Below are 17,223 nucleotides of genomic sequence, written 5' to 3' on the forward strand. Positions count from 1 at the left end.
AGCAGGATCGGGCGCCGACCGGAGCTCCCCGCCAGGCGCACCGCGGTGTGATTCACGCACGTGCAGCCCAGCACGGTGCGGCACCGGGCGTGGAGGGTCTGCAGAGGGAGCACCTCGCGCGACCAATCAGACTCCTGTGCGCCGCAGGAAGGTGCAAGCCAGCGCTGCTCACCTGTCGAGAGCCAGGGATCAGAGTCGTTCCTCCAGGCGAGCAGAGCGGGGGGGTGTGTGGTGGCAAGGCACGAGCACCGCAGGCACGTGGGAGAGCCCGCAGCCGCCTCACCCCAAGAGGGACACACACCCACACCCCGAGCGAGGGATCGACAACCACCCTCGTCGCCAATTGTTGTGTCGGGTGATGGGGACAGGATGGCCCTAGGGAGATCTTTCTGGGACCTGCACTCAGGGGCATCTAATCCTAACTAGGCCTGACACGTGGCCCTAGAATAAACTCAGCCGGACACTGGGAATAAGTTTGCTTGCTCGGTCGGCGCGTCTCTCTCTGAACGCCCTCGCACGTGCTCGACCTCTTTTTATTATAGGGAGGTCACATGACCAACACGTCCAGCCCTCGGGACATCGGGGGCGGACCTTCAGGAACATAACAGTACACCAGCGGTTTCATGGCGCTAAACTGACAGAGGGCTAAACATGAGGGGAGAAACTGAGGGTGTTAGTTGAGAAATTTTGCAAAAAGATGTGCCTTGAGCTGTTTCCGGAACAATAGGTACGAGGTGGTGTGACTGAGTGATAGCAGCAAGAAGGGACCTATACTGCTCTGGAGGAAGGGGCATGATTGTAAAACATCATTGAGGGTCCCATTTTTCTATCTTAGAGATTCTTACAGAGACCTACAGACAGAAACCAACGAGTCTCCTGTGTTTTCTAATTTTTAAAACGGAAAAATACAGAAAATCGGACTTCTTTTCAATGACTTTCCAGACTGTCATTCATGAATTCCAGGCCAACTACTGACCAGAGAGTTAAATCAGAATGAGATTTCCTTAAATAAAGCATATTTCTACATAATCGTTGAATAATGCTAATGTTCTCACACAGGTTTATTATATTTAGCTCCTTACTGTGCTAAAACCCAACAGACATCAAAGAATGGGTGCACATTTATCGGTTAAACATACATGAAAATATACTAGTCACGACTTCATTTATTCACAAAAAAACTAAATATATATGGAAACATACAGATATGATCACCCAAAAAACGATGTAGATAAATACGAACATAAATGTTCATAAAATAAATACTATGAAACTTGGAGCCCTACACATAATATACGCAATCACTGGCCACAGTTTAAAATAAAGTTAGATGCGCCTATCACTCGAATCTGTTTTGACAAATGCAGGGACATTTTATGTTTGAATGGCACTTAAAACGTTTCTACTTTGTCAAATATGGGAAGATTTAGCTGTAGAATATTTGCATCTTTCTTTTTCTTTTTCCCGGTGATCTTTCTACAATTCCTCTACGTGCCAAGTAGCCTCTGTTGGTGTATATGGTGCTTTATAATTATCAAAATCATATTAAAGTTCCTTGATTGTTTTCATTTCTATTGCTTGACTTGCTTCTATTTTTTATTGAGATATATTTATACATCTAAATATGTTAATAAAGCTTGTCTAGCCCTCACACTAGCTGATTTCAGCTAAACCACAATTGTTCGACAAAGCTACCCCTAGGATTAAAAGAGATTTGGGGAGCTAAATCTATGTTCACTCCAAATACTTTATGTTGGAAAACGATCCTCTCGGCAGGGTTATCCCCAAACCTTTTGTAATCCTCCTCCACTTTTTTCTGACCTCGTTTATTTGACTTTAGGCCTCTGAGTGCCTTACCACTGCTAACCAGTGCTAAAGTGCATGTGTTTTCTCCTCTAAACATGGATATATTGACTCATACCCAATTGGTATATTTAATTTATTTAGAAGTCCCTAGTAAAGTGCACTGCATGTGTCCAGGGCCCATAAATCACATGCTACTAGTGGGCCTCTACTTTAAAGTTTTATATGTCCTGGTGGTGAAAAACTCTCAAAGTCGTTTTTCACTACAGCAAGGTCTACCTCTCCCATAGGATAGCAGTCAGATTACCGTATTTTATAGGTATAATTTCCAATTGAAAAGACATAAAACCCCCAAGTCTGGTGTCTCTGGAACCACAATACAAAATCAAACCATATGGTGAAGTTAGATTTTAAATTGCCATTTTGAAAACTCCAGTTTTAGAAAGTTGGCATTTTCTTACGATACCGATGGATGTTTGAACAGGAGACCTAGTAGGTGAATAACCTTTCAAGCATTGTGAACCCAGAGATACAGCTAGAGCCATGAGATTTACAAGCAAATAAACTAATGAAGGAAGACAACAATATGAACTGTGAAGGACGGTCACCTCTGATAGCTTTTCCGTAGGTATCAATGCCACCAAATTCTGAGCTGTCATTTGATTGGAGAAGATTAGGAAGTATTTATCGAGGAAATCTTGGAAGGAGGCATCTGTAGCACACTTGAGTCCGGTATCTGATGCAAAAATGGAAACAAGTTAATGTGACTTTCTTCGGAAATAGATGTTTAAATAAACATTACATCTGTGGCTATTGTTGCAGGCATAGTAGGTAGCTGTGATGTTAGTAAAGCAATGAATTTCTATTGAATAGTTCTTTCTTTGCCTTGTGTATCATTGATTTTAGTTCAGGGTACAAGTCTTCGAGGTACAACATAGATCTAGTTCGAATGAGGAGGGGCGCAGATGAATCTCAAGGGAAGTATGGAACCAAAATTTGTTAGGGAAAATCAAAAGCATTGCTTTATAGTTTATTCTTATAGATTGTTTTATTCAAAAAAACATGCTTTACCATGGTGAAAGGTCAGCAAATACTGGAAGTTGGATTGCTCCTGAGCGATGGTAAATTGACTGTATGTTGTATTCATAATGAGAGCCCTGTAAAGATAATAAAAAGACAGCATGTAACCGTTATAATAATAGAAATACCTCTAGTGAATAACTATTCTCTTCTTTTTATTTAGTTTTATGTTGCTCTGCATTTGCAAATATTGAAACAACAGAAGACATTAATCACATGGAATTAAGTGAGTATGATAAAGTGCTCGCATTCTGGGAATTCTCTGAAAATGATGCATAACATGTCGATTTTTGGTACTTTCTGCTGTAAAATCAGTGTCTTCCAGTATATAACAGGACTCTTTCCCCCATAAAATTTCCGCAGATTTTATCTGCTAAATTTACCATGGGAATAAGAGCTTTACCAAGCCTTGTAATTACTGGGGGCTGTACCCCTCATAAACAAAGAAAACTCACGAATGCTGACTACTGTGCAGACAAAATAAATTTGACCCCATCCTTCATTAGACTTTAAACTTTCTTTTTTTTTAAAGAGGATTTTAAGGGTAGTACAGGTGCCTGGAAGCTACATGCAGCATTGAACACTTCATTTCTCAGTAAAGTAGCGAGTAGGACCGGCTCCTCCTCAATACCGAAGGAACTACGCCCTGTCTGCTGAGAGCGCAGCAGGCTAACAGAAATAAATAAAATGGAATAATAATGCCATTTTATTTTGCCACCTGCTCGCGCTGTGTACAGAGCGGGCGTGAGACAGGGGGGGCGGGGCTGAATCCTGGTGTTGCAGGATTACTGCTGCTCTGTACAGTGCACATGTCGGGTTGGCCGGCTGGCTACCTACTGCCAACCCAACATGTGCACTGTACACCCAGCAATCCCTTGACTGTGAAACAGCCGGAATTGCTGGCATAGGCCCCCAGCCTCAAAATGAGCACCGGGTTAGCCTGCTCTCACCAATCCTGGAGCTTCTCTCATGCTGAGAGGAGCTCCAGGATTGGTCAGGAGTTGCGTTCCACAGGACAGGAAGGGAAGTCCTTCCCTTTCCTGCTCGCAGTAGCGGTCCGTGGTGGGAGTGCTGCCCGGCGCTGATATGGGGAGAGGGAGGGGCTATGGATTACGGCCGATTAGAGGTAAGTAAACATATAAATAAATAAAACAAATGTAGTTCCGCGCTCTGCATCGCCAAATGACATGCAGCGCACGCAGTGAAATTCGTTTGATTTATTTATATGCTTACTTACCTCTAATCGGCTGTAATCCGAGGGTTTACTACCCCCCACCCCACGTCAGCGCCCGGCAGCACTCTCACCACAGCCACTACTGCCTGCTCGTGAACATCACACCACCATTGATGGGATTGCAGCACCTGGCTGAACACTTGTGGAGAAGTGTGGCTCACGCTGTAGAGCAGGCAGACCCGGAAGTTGAGGTCAGACCCGGGACCAGGGTTCAATTCCCGACGCGGCAGGGTCTTGAGCTCAAACGTCCACGGACTCGATAATTCTCGCTTCGGTGCCTGCTCTAATCATGGGTTCTCACTCTGCAACTCTGGGCATTAAGCTTGCTTAATCTCCACAACGGCCCCCCTGTGGCGGGATGCCTGGCTTTCACCTTGGGGATGCCCTGTAGGGGCTATCTCACAGGGAAAAAAGCCAGGACGGGTTCCCAAGGCAAGCGTTGGGAAACCTCCGGGTAGCTGTGCGCTCAATAAATGCAATAATAATAATAATAATAGTTGAGGTGAGTTGAGTGCATGGAGATCCCCCATAGTTTTGTTATTGCCAGCCGCCGCTGGAACCGAGGCGTCTTTTTCAAAAGACATCCACCTTCCACATGAAAGTCACACTCACTGGCCACATGCAATAACTGTTAGCAAGGTCTAAAGAAGAGAAAGGCACAGGTGAAGGCACTGGGTCGAACAATCATTCTTGCCTCGATACCTGATTACTTTTTGCACCAGATCCCTGGGATCCATGGGAAACAGCCTTTATAACAAAGACTGAACAACGAGATGCCTTTACAAAGAAGGCATTACAACGTCTTTATAACCCCTACCTTTACAAAAACAGTGAATTTAGTTGTAAAGGCAGGAACGGTAAGAATCCAGCCTGGACCTCAAATGTGTCTATTAAGCTTGCCCGCGTCGCTCATTACATAAAAGTCACACCAAACTTTTAAGCCTCACCACTTTCAAATGTCACCAGCCGCCACTGTCACAGGGATTCCAGTATTAGTGATTCTAAATTCCTTATAACAATGAAGTCTGAAATTCACACTAGAACTGTTATTAAGCAATAATGTATTAGTGAAGTCAGCTAAAATCATGTTCTTTGAGGAGCAAATGTCAGGTCTTTTTGTAAGGTCATCAAATAATTTAAAAAGGATTCCTCTGTCATGACCACCATGGAGTAAGCCCAGGTTCCAAATGAGCTTTACAATAAGTAGTAGAAGACCATAGATTTCGCTGAGAGCATACACATATAACAAAAAAATACCAAAAAGTTTGTTCAAGTTTAAACTACACATTTAGATCTCCCAACTCATTCATTTAATCGGCCAATAAACATTGCAGAGGCATTTATAATGATTGGTTGATTTTTGGACTTTGAGACCGTTACTGGCTCTCCTATTTTGTTTGCGCCGTATATTTTCATGAACTTCTTAATATCTCGTGCCCCTTCCAAATATCTCTGACTTATGTTGTTTACATGAGGCTTCTATTTCGATCTGGATTCAAATAGAAATCCTTTTTTACAGATAGCCCATCCTATGAGTTATCTCAGTATTGTAAATAAAACACTGATAGTGAAGAAATTCTCTGTGTCATATGGAATTTAGGGGCAGATGTATCATCACCATCATTTGCGATTCCCAAATAGCGATTTTTTAGAAATCGCTATTTGAGAATTGCAATTTGGGATGTATGTAGAAAATCGCTATTTTTTAGTGATTTCTTGAAAATCCTTAATTGCGATTAGCAAATTGCTAATCGCAATTAGGGAATAATTTCCCATTCATTTCTATGGGCCAGGATGCCCATAGGAAGGAATGGTAAGTTATTCTCAATTTCGATTCGCAATTTGCTAATCGCAAATTGAGAATAATTTCAAGGGTGCAAGGGTGTCTTAAGGACACCCTGCTGCACCCCTGAAATTTACATGTGTGCGCATATGGCGCACATACATGCCCTAAGGGCATGTATGAGCGCCACATGGCACCTTTACAAATGCCAAAAAGTGCATTTATAAAAGAAATCGCAAATTACCACCAACTACAAGTTGAGGATTTGCAAAAAAAAAATGCTTGATGCATAGCATTTAAGGAATCTTAAAATTGCGATTCCTTAAATGCTTGAGCAAAATAAGGAATCACAATTTTTGCGATTCCTTATTTTGCGATTTGGCTCATACATACCAAAACACCGTCTGAAATTTGCAAACACCGGAATTCTGCGAATTCTGGCGTTTGCGAATCGCAAACGACTTCTTACATCTGGCTCATTGTGTTTGGCTAAAGATGCAGGATGACAGTCATACAAAGAGGCGTAGCAGTACGTCACTGCCACAGTGATTGCATCATTTAAGTATTGCAAGGTTTTGCCAATTATGGATGGCCGTACCCTGATGACTTTTGCCATCTAAAATGTACACACCCGCATATGAAATGTAATGATACGAGCAACAATACTCACAGATTCTTCATTGCTGTGCAGTCTGCAGATATTAGCTTTGAAACATTGAGATAATCTGGGGTTAGGAAGTGAAGGTACCCAGACAGTCGCTGGTTCAGCCATAAGTTGACGTCTACCGTGCTGAGGATATTCAGAGCCTTCACAAACGTAGGCCAGACCTCGGCTAAGATGGCAATGCGATTTTCATTAGTCAAGTTCACCTAGATAGAAGACAATATCTGTTAGCCTTTACAGGTGAATGAAGACACTTCTAAAGGATATTCAGACTCAAAAAATGCAAGTTCTTCCAAGAAAAAATAAAAGCTTACCGAAGATCTTCTGCAATAAATAATTGGTTTCATTCATCAGACTCTTACTCCTATAAAATGTTCTCGTGCCCTCAAAAATATCGGAAAGGAAAGACATATAGCCTGATTCAGCATTTTATGGCCAGTACTCCATCTATAAGGGTGGTAGAGAGCATTACCTCTTCCATCCTGACAGGCAAACATACTTTGAAAGGAACGATCCACCACTGCGGATCCTTTCAAGGAACAACATTTTTGGTGAATGGACACCTTCAATTTTAACAACAGTTCACCAAACTTTTAATATTTTTCTGTTTTTCAGAAACCAACTCCCAAAGTGGGATGTTTGTCAGCAAAACAAAAAAACTAATGACACCTACACTCTGGGAAATGTCTATTTTTTCTGTCCTCAATGCCAGATTTTTCCTGGCTGTGACACACAGGAAATAAAGCACATTGTACCTGCCACCTTAAATAGGATGGATGGTGTAATGTCCTTCCTCTGATGGCCTCTACTTCATAGGGATGCCAGAGGCAGTTTTCAGTCGACATTTGAAGTTTGCATGCCTCTACATGAAGTAGGCGGACCATGAAGTTTGGGGAACATGCTACTTTGTCCGATTGTAATGAAGAAACCTGTCTGCCAAACTATAAATCATGTACGGTTGTTCCTTTTTGTTTTAATTCTAAATATTCCTTCCGACTGCATTTTGTGATCCATCACTCATTAGAACATTGGAATGTTGAGCGCACCTTTGAAGAGAAGGGAGTGCTCTGGGCTTCTAATGGCTGGTAGAAGCCTGGAGCATCAACATTCCAATGTTTCTTTGTTCACAGCTCTGGCTGTGAACAAAGGCCTCATGGAGCTCAAGGGAATTTCAAACCCTCCGGGCTCTTTGAAACCTTTGTTTTACAAATTAGAATATTCTGCCCTCTAGGGGTGGAATGCTCTAATAGCCTTAGAGCCCTCAGTACCGGCCTTTAACGTCCATTAAAGGCTGGAGCGGACCTTTAATGGCCGGCAGAGCCCACTACAGCAGGCTCTAAGGCTATAATAGAGCTGGCTTAATTGCAATTCTCGAATACAGTAAAATTCTCTGACACAAGAGAGAGTAATCTTGCATCAATGTGGCATCATAACAAATGGCAAAAAGATGTATGTGCACATTATCCTATAAAACTGACATATGGCTCCCTGAAAGTCACCAGAGAGAATTACCCAAATATTTGAAAGAGGTCCCACCCGATATCTCAGAACTTGTGTGTTCATGCACATATGTTCTCTGTAGTTTGCTTTTTTTCAATAAGGAATATCTCTCTATCCGCCAAGTCATTCTTAAAATGGGGACACAGGAGCCTCAATCCATTATTTCACAGTAGCTATTTTAGCCCAGGACAAAAAGATTAGAAGCCCTGCACACACACAGCTCATCTTCCATAATGTCAAGTAGTGTGAGTTTTGGGCAACTCAATATGCATAGTAAAATCCTCCGACAAGGACTCATATGGGAGATTCCTGCATATGGCTTGGGAATGAAAAGGGATTCACTCATATTGACCAAATGTTTCCTCAGGCAGGAATCTCCCATATGAGTCTCATATCAGGGTCAGACTGGAGTGAAATATACTTTAATTAAATCAGCTGAAAGTTGACAGATAGCACCAGCTCCCATCACAAAGATATTCAGAGTAATCCCTAGCACCAGCAATCAAGTACTACCTTAGTAAAAGACAGACGATTGGGTGCTATATGGTCAGCATTTATCATGGTCAATAGATCTGTTCTTACCAACAATGTCAGTTACAAGTGGGCAGTTGAATACCCCCTCTTCCCAAACAAACATTTATTAGGCACAAGGTCTTGAGATGGTCAATAGTACCCATCAGTCATTGCCAGACCCCCTTCTTACATTGTTTGGGCATATTTGTCATATATGTCACTTGTGGAAATGATCTGCCCAAATAAAAGCTTGAAAGTGTTGTCTGGAAGAGGTACTTATGGACTTGTAAGAGGTAATTCTTTAGGCATAAAATAGACAAGGGACAGCCACCATTTTAAATACCGGTACTCTACACCTGACGGAGATTAAAAATTAATTCCCGGCCCTATGATATTTCCTCAGGCTCTCCTGCAGTGTCACTATATTTAGTGCCCAAGCCGCTGGGATTCCAGGGTCGCAAGCGCTGTGAAATATTTAGAACTATCTTCTGCTACACTGAACCATGTATGCCACTTTACCGCTTTATACCAACCTGTGAATATATCACTGACCTATCCCATTGATTACGAATCCCCAGCTTTGCCAACCAAACCTAAGATTAGCACAATATTGGTCATGCCCTAGGCAAGGACCCCACATACAGGAGTAAGTCATCCATTTCCTGGACTAATCCATCCTGTCCAGTCCAAACCATGAGTGGTTAAAAGGCCAAAGGAATGAGCAGGGGTGAGAACAGGCAACTCTGTCATGTACCCTAGCTAATTAAAAAAGAGGATCATAGCACCTTATTAACTCCCACTCAATCCATTTGGTCAGAATACACCATTTTGACATATGCTCAGATCCTTGGCCAAAGTTCATTCCCTTACAGGTTTGGAACAGGTATGACCAGTCAACAAGTCGGAAACTTTCTCAAAGTCAACCGGTATAATAGCAGATGGGCCGTAGTGATCATGCCTCTTCCCCAGTGTTAAAGGGAGTAACCTCAGATTGAGTCTCCTAGTCCTATCAGACCATTATCATCCAATGTGGCTAACAGGTGGTCATAGCAGTGACACCAGGAAAAAGATGCTGCATGTCTGAGGCCAGGGTCTAGCAGGGGTAGCAGGAAGGTGTGTAGCCTGATGCCATACAACAGTGGGCATCACGTATGAGTCAGAGGCTTCTGTAATCCATAAAGGAATGGAAGCACGAGTCTCAGATGTGCATAAAAAACATCTGGGGATAGGAAGATGCTGTCTCTGATTGAACCCCTTCCCCCCTATTTCTGCCATTTTGCACAATGGCCTTTGCTGTAAACGAGCCCTTCAAACTAGTCCGACACCTGGAAGAATGGACGTGCAGAGCAAAACTAACCACATGGCCTGGGCATAACTCGTAAACTAGACAATCTGTGCCATCTTGCACTCGGGCACTCCCCTGAAATGTTTTAAAAACACTATCGTACTGATTTACATTTTTTGAGATGGAAGAGTCTCCGTCATGATGGAGGAGGGTTTTGCCCCTGTCATCGGACAGACCTCTGCCTGCCAAATCTAGAGTTGCCCGGCACCACTGCGAACACGTCTTAACATTGGCGGAACCCCAACACAGTGGGTCCTGTCAATATTGTGCAAGTTTGAAGGAAGCTCCGTCATCATGATGGATGCCTGCCAACTTTCAAAATGTTTTTTCATCATTCAAAAACAAGCTTCCAAAGTTAGAGTTTGTTTTGAAAAATGAAAAACTAATGACCCCAACATCATGTATGTTTTCTCCCATGGTGTGGGGGTCGTTATCTGTTTATTTTTTTATTGTTACTCACAGCTAGGCTTTACCTGCTTTCCCAGTTTTATCGATAGAGTACCAGCTGTTGGAGGAGTATGTTGGCGATGGAGTCGGAGTGGACTCCGCCAACAACATACTTCAGGTCCCCCTGCCTTTACATAAGGCATGCTGACCTTGAGCACTTCTTCCATGTTGTGGCAGAGTACCCTCTCCACCAAACTCTAAATTAGACCCCCTATCTCTACTACTTAAGTCTACACTAGAGTTTAAAGATCCTCTCTCATCATACGTCCGCCGCTTCTGCTCAAGCCAATAACACAGAAAGAGGGCATTTAACGAGTAGAATGGCCCTCTCTAGCAGACAATTAATTAGCAACCTATATAATTTGCATCAGACCTGCAATTTGCTGTAATTCATAGGTATGATGTAATTATCATGAGTTATGTCTTTTCAAACAATTAGAAGTTCAAAACCTCACTAAATTGTTTTTACTTGAAATATAACAACTATGCAACATTTGTTACGGCCCAATAATGGCGCAGGATGTGCCATGTACACTCTGATGTTTTATGCAACTAGCACTCTTTGGTGGCCTCATAGACCAACCTTCAGGTTAGTGATTACTAGCTTCTATATCAATGGTTCATTCAGTGTAAGATGTTCATGAACAACACTTAGGTCATAGAAGGTTCAACTCACAATGCTCCATGAAGCTTTAACACTGTGAACTCAACTTACTGGTTTGTCGTTCAGGCTGTCCAGTACTAGTCCAAGGTTACTGATGTCTGTGTAGTGGCTGACAATAATTTTCCACGTTGTGCTGTTGGTGTTTCCTGGTCTCAGGAGGATAGCTGTCAGCTCGACTGGCTTCAGGCTGTTTATTATCTGAGGGTCATTCAAGCAAACACAATGAAGAACTGCACATGAACATACATCCTATGTGTGGTGCATAATTGACTGGTTTTTACCTTAATATGAAATGCTGCATTCGCATCGTCCATAAATAACAGTGCAGAACTGACAACTTTTCCTTTTTCATATCTCTGGCAGTACGCCTTCTGCACATCAAACTAGATGCGGCATACGTACAAAAGTCTCTACTACATTTCCAATGCCACACGTTCAATACCAGCATTAATCCTATCCACAACTGCTGCATTTTTGGAATCACCTGTTGGTAGTATGTGTCCATTACTGCTCCCTCTGTCTCTCTTTTCATTCACAACACCACAAAGTTCATGAGCCACAAGACACATGTTCTATATATAACCCTGCGTCCAGGGTCTCTCCTATGCCGAGCCTGTAGGTGCTCAGGCAAGTATTAGCAGGAACATAAACTGTGTCTCAAACTAGTTAATTTGGACCTTTGCCACACATGCACGATGACGTAGATGCCGTCCTATTTCCCTTACATATGACACCGTTGCCACTTGGTTTCTTTCTCGAGTCTGTGTGGATTACAATATTCTTCCCTGAGGCTTTGGGATTCGATACAGTAGGGCCGTTGCCCAGCACTCTTTAGATTTCTGTTTGTTGTTTTTTCTCTCCTGTTTTCCCTCCTTTAGTTTTGACAGACTTTGTCACAATATTCTGCACTAAAGCTGTTTGAAGTACTATAGGCAGGTCACAATAGTTGGCCTGGGGTACTATCGCTACTGTGTGTCTTCCTTGGGGAGCCAGTATCTGATACATGCATGCACTTTGGGCTTTATTAGGAGTCTGGGGGTCCGTGGACCGGCAGACTCACGGGCGCACGGCGGTGGCGGTCTCCCAACTGCCCTCTTACAATTAGGGTGGTCAGACCGCGATTGCCCAGCCGCAGCCACCAGGGAACCGTAACATGTGCCCCCTGTGTGCATGCACAGCAGTTCCTGCATGGCATGGACTTTACAGTCCATGACATGCAGCAACTGTTTTTGGTGTTCCCATGACGGTGCCCATTTTCTGAGAGCAACGCCCGCCACAATGTTAAAAATTCAGGATGCGCCCGCCAATGTGGCGGGCGCATCCTAATACCCCCCACGGGACACCCCCTTATGGTGAGCGGTCCCAAGTGCCGTGAGGATGGCAGGCCGGCAAAGTCCGTCCGCCATCCTAATGAGGGCCTAAATATCACCGCTTTAGTGTCCACAAATATTCCAATGGGGTTTAGATTGGAGTGGAAATAGTAAATATCCCCCCTGTATCTGCAACACTTTACCCAAAGTATATCATATTGGAGTTAGAATAGCAAATTTCAGCCCTTTACTGTTGAACGGTTTTCTTAAAGTGGTTTAATCCTTTGGATGCGTCGGATGGCCCCCGGCCGTCCAACGTTACGGGTGGTGAGTGCGTCGGACAACCGAGAGCCGTCCGAATTGAGCACACGTGAAATTTTCCCGCACTGCGGGAAAATGTCGCCCGCATCCATAGGGTTAAACTGTACTGTGTTTTTAGATTTGATATATGTTATTATATTTAAAAAAAATTTAATAAAGGTTCTTGACACAGTTTGTAATTTAAATGTAATCAAAACAAATTGGCTTTATATGTTTACATTTTTAGATACATATATATTTTTACACTTTATTTTTTTCCATTTATTAATTTTGATGCATTATATATGTATATATATTTTTTTAAATATTTTATTAGTTGTAATTATTGCTATTTTTATAGTTAAATGATATATTAAAGTGTATATTTCTATTGTGTTTGTTAACATTTTATTTGTTACAATGTTAAATTAATATATACGATTATTCACTTTATTATCGCTTTCTGCTAAATGTTATTTTTATAATTAAGTAGTATATTTAAGTGTATAATTGTATTGTGTTTTTAACATTTCTTTTTGTTATGATGTTCTTAAATTGTTATATATGTTTATTTACTTTATTATGATTTTCTGTTAAATGTTATTTTTGTAAATGATATATTTAAGTGTATATTTTTGACTCTATTTTTAATATTTCTTGTTGTTATAATGTTAAATTATGTATATATGTTTATTCAGTTTATTATGATGTTTTGCTTTTTTTATTTCTTTTTCTATAAAATGTATGTGTTTTCCTGATATTTATGTTGTTGATACTGTTTTGGGATAATTTTTAACAAGGTATGCAATTAATTCAATGTAAAAATATTATTTTTAATGATATTTATGTTATCAATATTATTAAAAATAAAAATGTTAACAACAATATTTTGGTTAACAATATTTGTGTGTTTTTTCATTAAGTATGGGGAGGCGATATTTTTAATTATGATAATACATTCCTGATATTTTTGATAATAAATATTTTTGCTACCAATATTACGTCAATTATCCGTGTATTGGAGCACATGGTGCTGTACTGTGGAGTCCAGGAATGTGACATAGCTGCTATGTAGTGTCCCACCTAGATACTCCCAATGACACTCACACCCCCAAGGGACAATTTGCACACAAATTCCCAATAAACAATGATCTTTGCAAATGCGCCAAGTCACCAAAATTCTAGGGATGGCTGAAGTGACATCATACATTTGACCTAGAAGACATCACATGATTGGCCTTTTGCCAGACCCTTTGCACTTTAACATTTTTATATTTTATATAGAGGAAATAGGAAAGGGAAAAGAGTGGATGTAGAAAAAGTAATCAGGGCATTTAGAACCTTGATTACATTCTCTCCCTGTCAAGGACTTTTTGATAAAAGGAGCAGCAAGCGCGGTGACAAAGTCAGAAGGTTGTTGTGGTTGAAGATATGGAAACTTTATGCAAATCATAGATCCTTAATTCATTGTCGCCCATTCATGGATCAGAAGCTTTTTGGGGCAGAGCTAAATATCCTAATCCAGAAGATCATGAAGGAGCAGAAAATCATTCAACCCTTAAGGCCCTTTATGAAGGAAAGGAGGCACATTCTACACAGCAAGCTTACAGACTTTTCGAGACTGAGCCCGAGGTCAGGTGGTTGCACTGGACAAGAAACATCAACTGCAAGTTCCATAAACCCAAAGAAATGATGGGAGCAAGACTCTCCAGCTACCCGGACACTTGGAAGGGATGAATCAAGGATGTGAATCAAGGACGTGTTTGTGCTTACAACAGTAACAAATGATTATTCCATAGAACGTCAAAAACAACATCAAACTTGATTTCAAGAGACACCTGTTTCAAAGGTTCCAGTAAAATAGTACTATGTGTTGAAAGGTGTAGAAGAACTCCTTGCATTGGGAGCAGTAGTGGAAGTCCCTTACTGACAAAGGGAGAAGGGGTTTATTCAATATAGTGAAAGTGGGTAGGAACACACTGCTTGCATGTAACAGTGCCATTACCCCATAGAGTCTTGGTAGTTGTATTTCAGTTTTTCACACAAAGTTCATATTATTTTTCAGCTAATGCCGTCTTTCAAAATCATATCTCTGAACAGGAGTGTTTCGGGATTCCTCAATCAACAGTAGACAATATGTACGGGTTGATGTTTATTGAATATAGTTCCTTGCACCAAAGTCAGATGGGCCATGCAAGACAGTTCCAGATTTATAGTGGTTAAACAGATTCTTTCAGAAGACTCCCTTCAGAATGACAATATTTCAACAGGGGATTACTTTGTTGGGACAAGGGGACTACACGATGACCCTGATCTACACCACAGTTCTTTTCATGTTCTCATTTACAAGAGAAGTCATTCTCTTGAGGGCTGCAGTGCAAGGGTGTCATTTCAGTTACATCTCGAAGTTTAATTCCTTACCTGGATGACTGGTTATTTTTTTATCCTTTTTCTAAGGTAGTGAACGACAAAGTGTCTCCTCAGGTTAGGTTTCTTTTTAAACCTAAAGAGGTCGAGTCTGGAGCAAGAGGAAGAGAAAATCTTCACTGGAACATGGTTCAATAATTTAAGGGCACACGTTTCTCTACCAAAGGGAGTTGACTCATCTACTATCAAGTCAGTAAGCAGCTGCCAGAACATTGAAGTACAAGAACTAATAGTGGCAATAACAGCTGTAGCTCCTTGAGCACATCTCCATCTCAAAACTCTTCTTTAACACCTTCTAGCCTATTGGTCAAAAGAACTGCAGAATTTTGAAACAATGATCCTGTTGTCTCTCGCACTATGACAAAAACTGGTTTGGTTGCTGGAGATGGGGAATCTAATCAAGGGTTTGTTGATAAATCCCCCAACTCCAATTGTAGATAATACAGATGCAAGTCAGTGGAGTGGGGAGTGACGCTCGGGGAGATGAAGGTCATGGGCAATTGGTCCCCACTGGAGTCCAGTTGGCCCTAAAATTAGAGTGAATTGGCAATGAGATAGTGACCTTTTTATGTCTTAGGCCCTCTAGTTCAGGTGAAAGCAGTTATAGTGAGAACAGTCAATAAGGTGGCCAAGAGTTACATAAGTCGCAATGAATCGAGGAAATGTGAATGTGATACACTGATTTGATCAAACATGTAGTTTTATCAAATATTTATTTTAATCTGTTTTGTACTGCAATGGTTTTAAGTAACTATGCTAAATAAAATTACTTACTTACTTACTTACTTACTTACTTACTTACTTACATAAATCGCCATGGTATACCAGGGAGAAGATGTTAGAAGAAGTGGACCAAAGTACAGGATTATGGGCAGAAGCCCATCTGCTTTCCCTGGTACCAAAGTATATTCTAGGCTCAAGACAATTATCAGGTGAACAGCCTCAGCAGAAACATTCCATCAACAATAAACTTTGGGAATGCAAGCATTCCATAGGTTGTTGATGGAGTTTGGGCACCCATGGGCAGATATCTTTGCCTTCCCGCCCAGTGTGATAACAAACTACTATTGTTCAGAGATAGATAGTGGATAATCGGACATGGGCACCCCTATGCGCATTTCCTCCTATTCCTTTTCTCCCCATGGTGCTTTGGAAGATTTGAGAGCAGAAGGTATCAGTGATGTTGGTCACTTTTTTTGGCCAAAGAGGGCGTGGTTTCCCACTCTGATGCACCTGTAGGGAAAGGAACCTATTCGGTTTCGACTGTCTCCACCGCCAATCACATTACCTCAGTTAGCTCTCAAGGTGTTTCATGTTTTAAAACTGATGGCTTGGAAATTGAAAAGAGACATTTACAGAGTCTAGGATAGTCAGAAAAAGTTGCATACTTTATTTAGGAGTGCAGGACCCATCAATCCTGGTATCTTACTTGAGGCAATAGAGTAATTTTGCGAAAAGTTGTATTACGATTGGCTTAACCATTTAGGGTGAGAGAGTTCCTAGAAGAGGGATTTTGAAAGGGATTGTCTCCCTTTTCCCTCAACCTTGTCATTGCAGTAGATGGCCATTAGAGGGTTCTCTGACTCTTTATCAGATTTCTTACCAGGAATTCTCCTTTGATTAAGAGATTCTTGAAAGATTTTAACTTAAAAAACAATTGGTCCCCCCTTGGGAGCGACCAAGGGTTCATAATGCCCTGCAAAGGCCTTCTTTTGAACCATTGGATTCAGAACTTTTCCATTAGTCTGCTGAAGTGATTTTCCTAGTGGCTGTCACTTTGGCTAAATGAACGGGGGAAATTGGGCTTCATCCGGGCTTCATTTACTTACATTAACATTTTCCCAGACAGGGTGACTCCTAAGTTCGACCCAAAATGTAGGCCACAAATGTCATCTAAATTTCATAGAAATTGAGAATTGGAGCAGCCAGCATGTCAAGATTTCGTTCAGGATGGGTATTCCTTTGTCTTTGGATGTCAGATGGGAGCTCCTAGTATACTTAGACAGGACCAAAGGATTCAGGAAGACATAATCCAAAATAGCCCGTAACTACTGGGTTTGCTAGTCCTTGTTTTTGTCTTGTTGTCACCTATTAGTTTATTTCTGGGTCTTGACTATTTTATATTGTTAAAATTTGCCCTGCTTCTAACAATA

General features: G+C 41.5%; 1 protein-coding gene across 1 annotated transcript in view; it reads right to left on the reverse strand.

The window, feature by feature from the left end:
- The window catches only part of LOC147684691 (uncharacterized), a 378,108-nt gene that overhangs the window by 174,016 nt on the left and 186,869 nt on the right, over positions 1 to 17,223 (reverse strand). Inside the window, exons 71-74 of the mRNA XM_086939726.1 lie at positions 11,085 to 11,231; positions 6,571 to 6,770; positions 2,875 to 2,960; positions 2,412 to 2,539 (exon numbers count right to left, since the gene is read on the reverse strand). Of these exons, the coding sequence (XP_086795852.1) occupies positions 2,412 to 2,539; positions 2,875 to 2,960; positions 6,571 to 6,770; positions 11,085 to 11,231 (561 nt within the window). The remainder of the gene's footprint in view (positions 1 to 2,411; positions 2,540 to 2,874; positions 2,961 to 6,570; positions 6,771 to 11,084; positions 11,232 to 17,223) is intronic.

This window comes from Lissotriton vulgaris, chromosome 10, assembly GCF_964263255.1.
Source record: "Lissotriton vulgaris chromosome 10, aLisVul1.2, whole genome shotgun sequence".
NCBI classification, from domain to species: Eukaryota; Metazoa; Chordata; class Amphibia; order Caudata; family Salamandridae; genus Lissotriton; species Lissotriton vulgaris.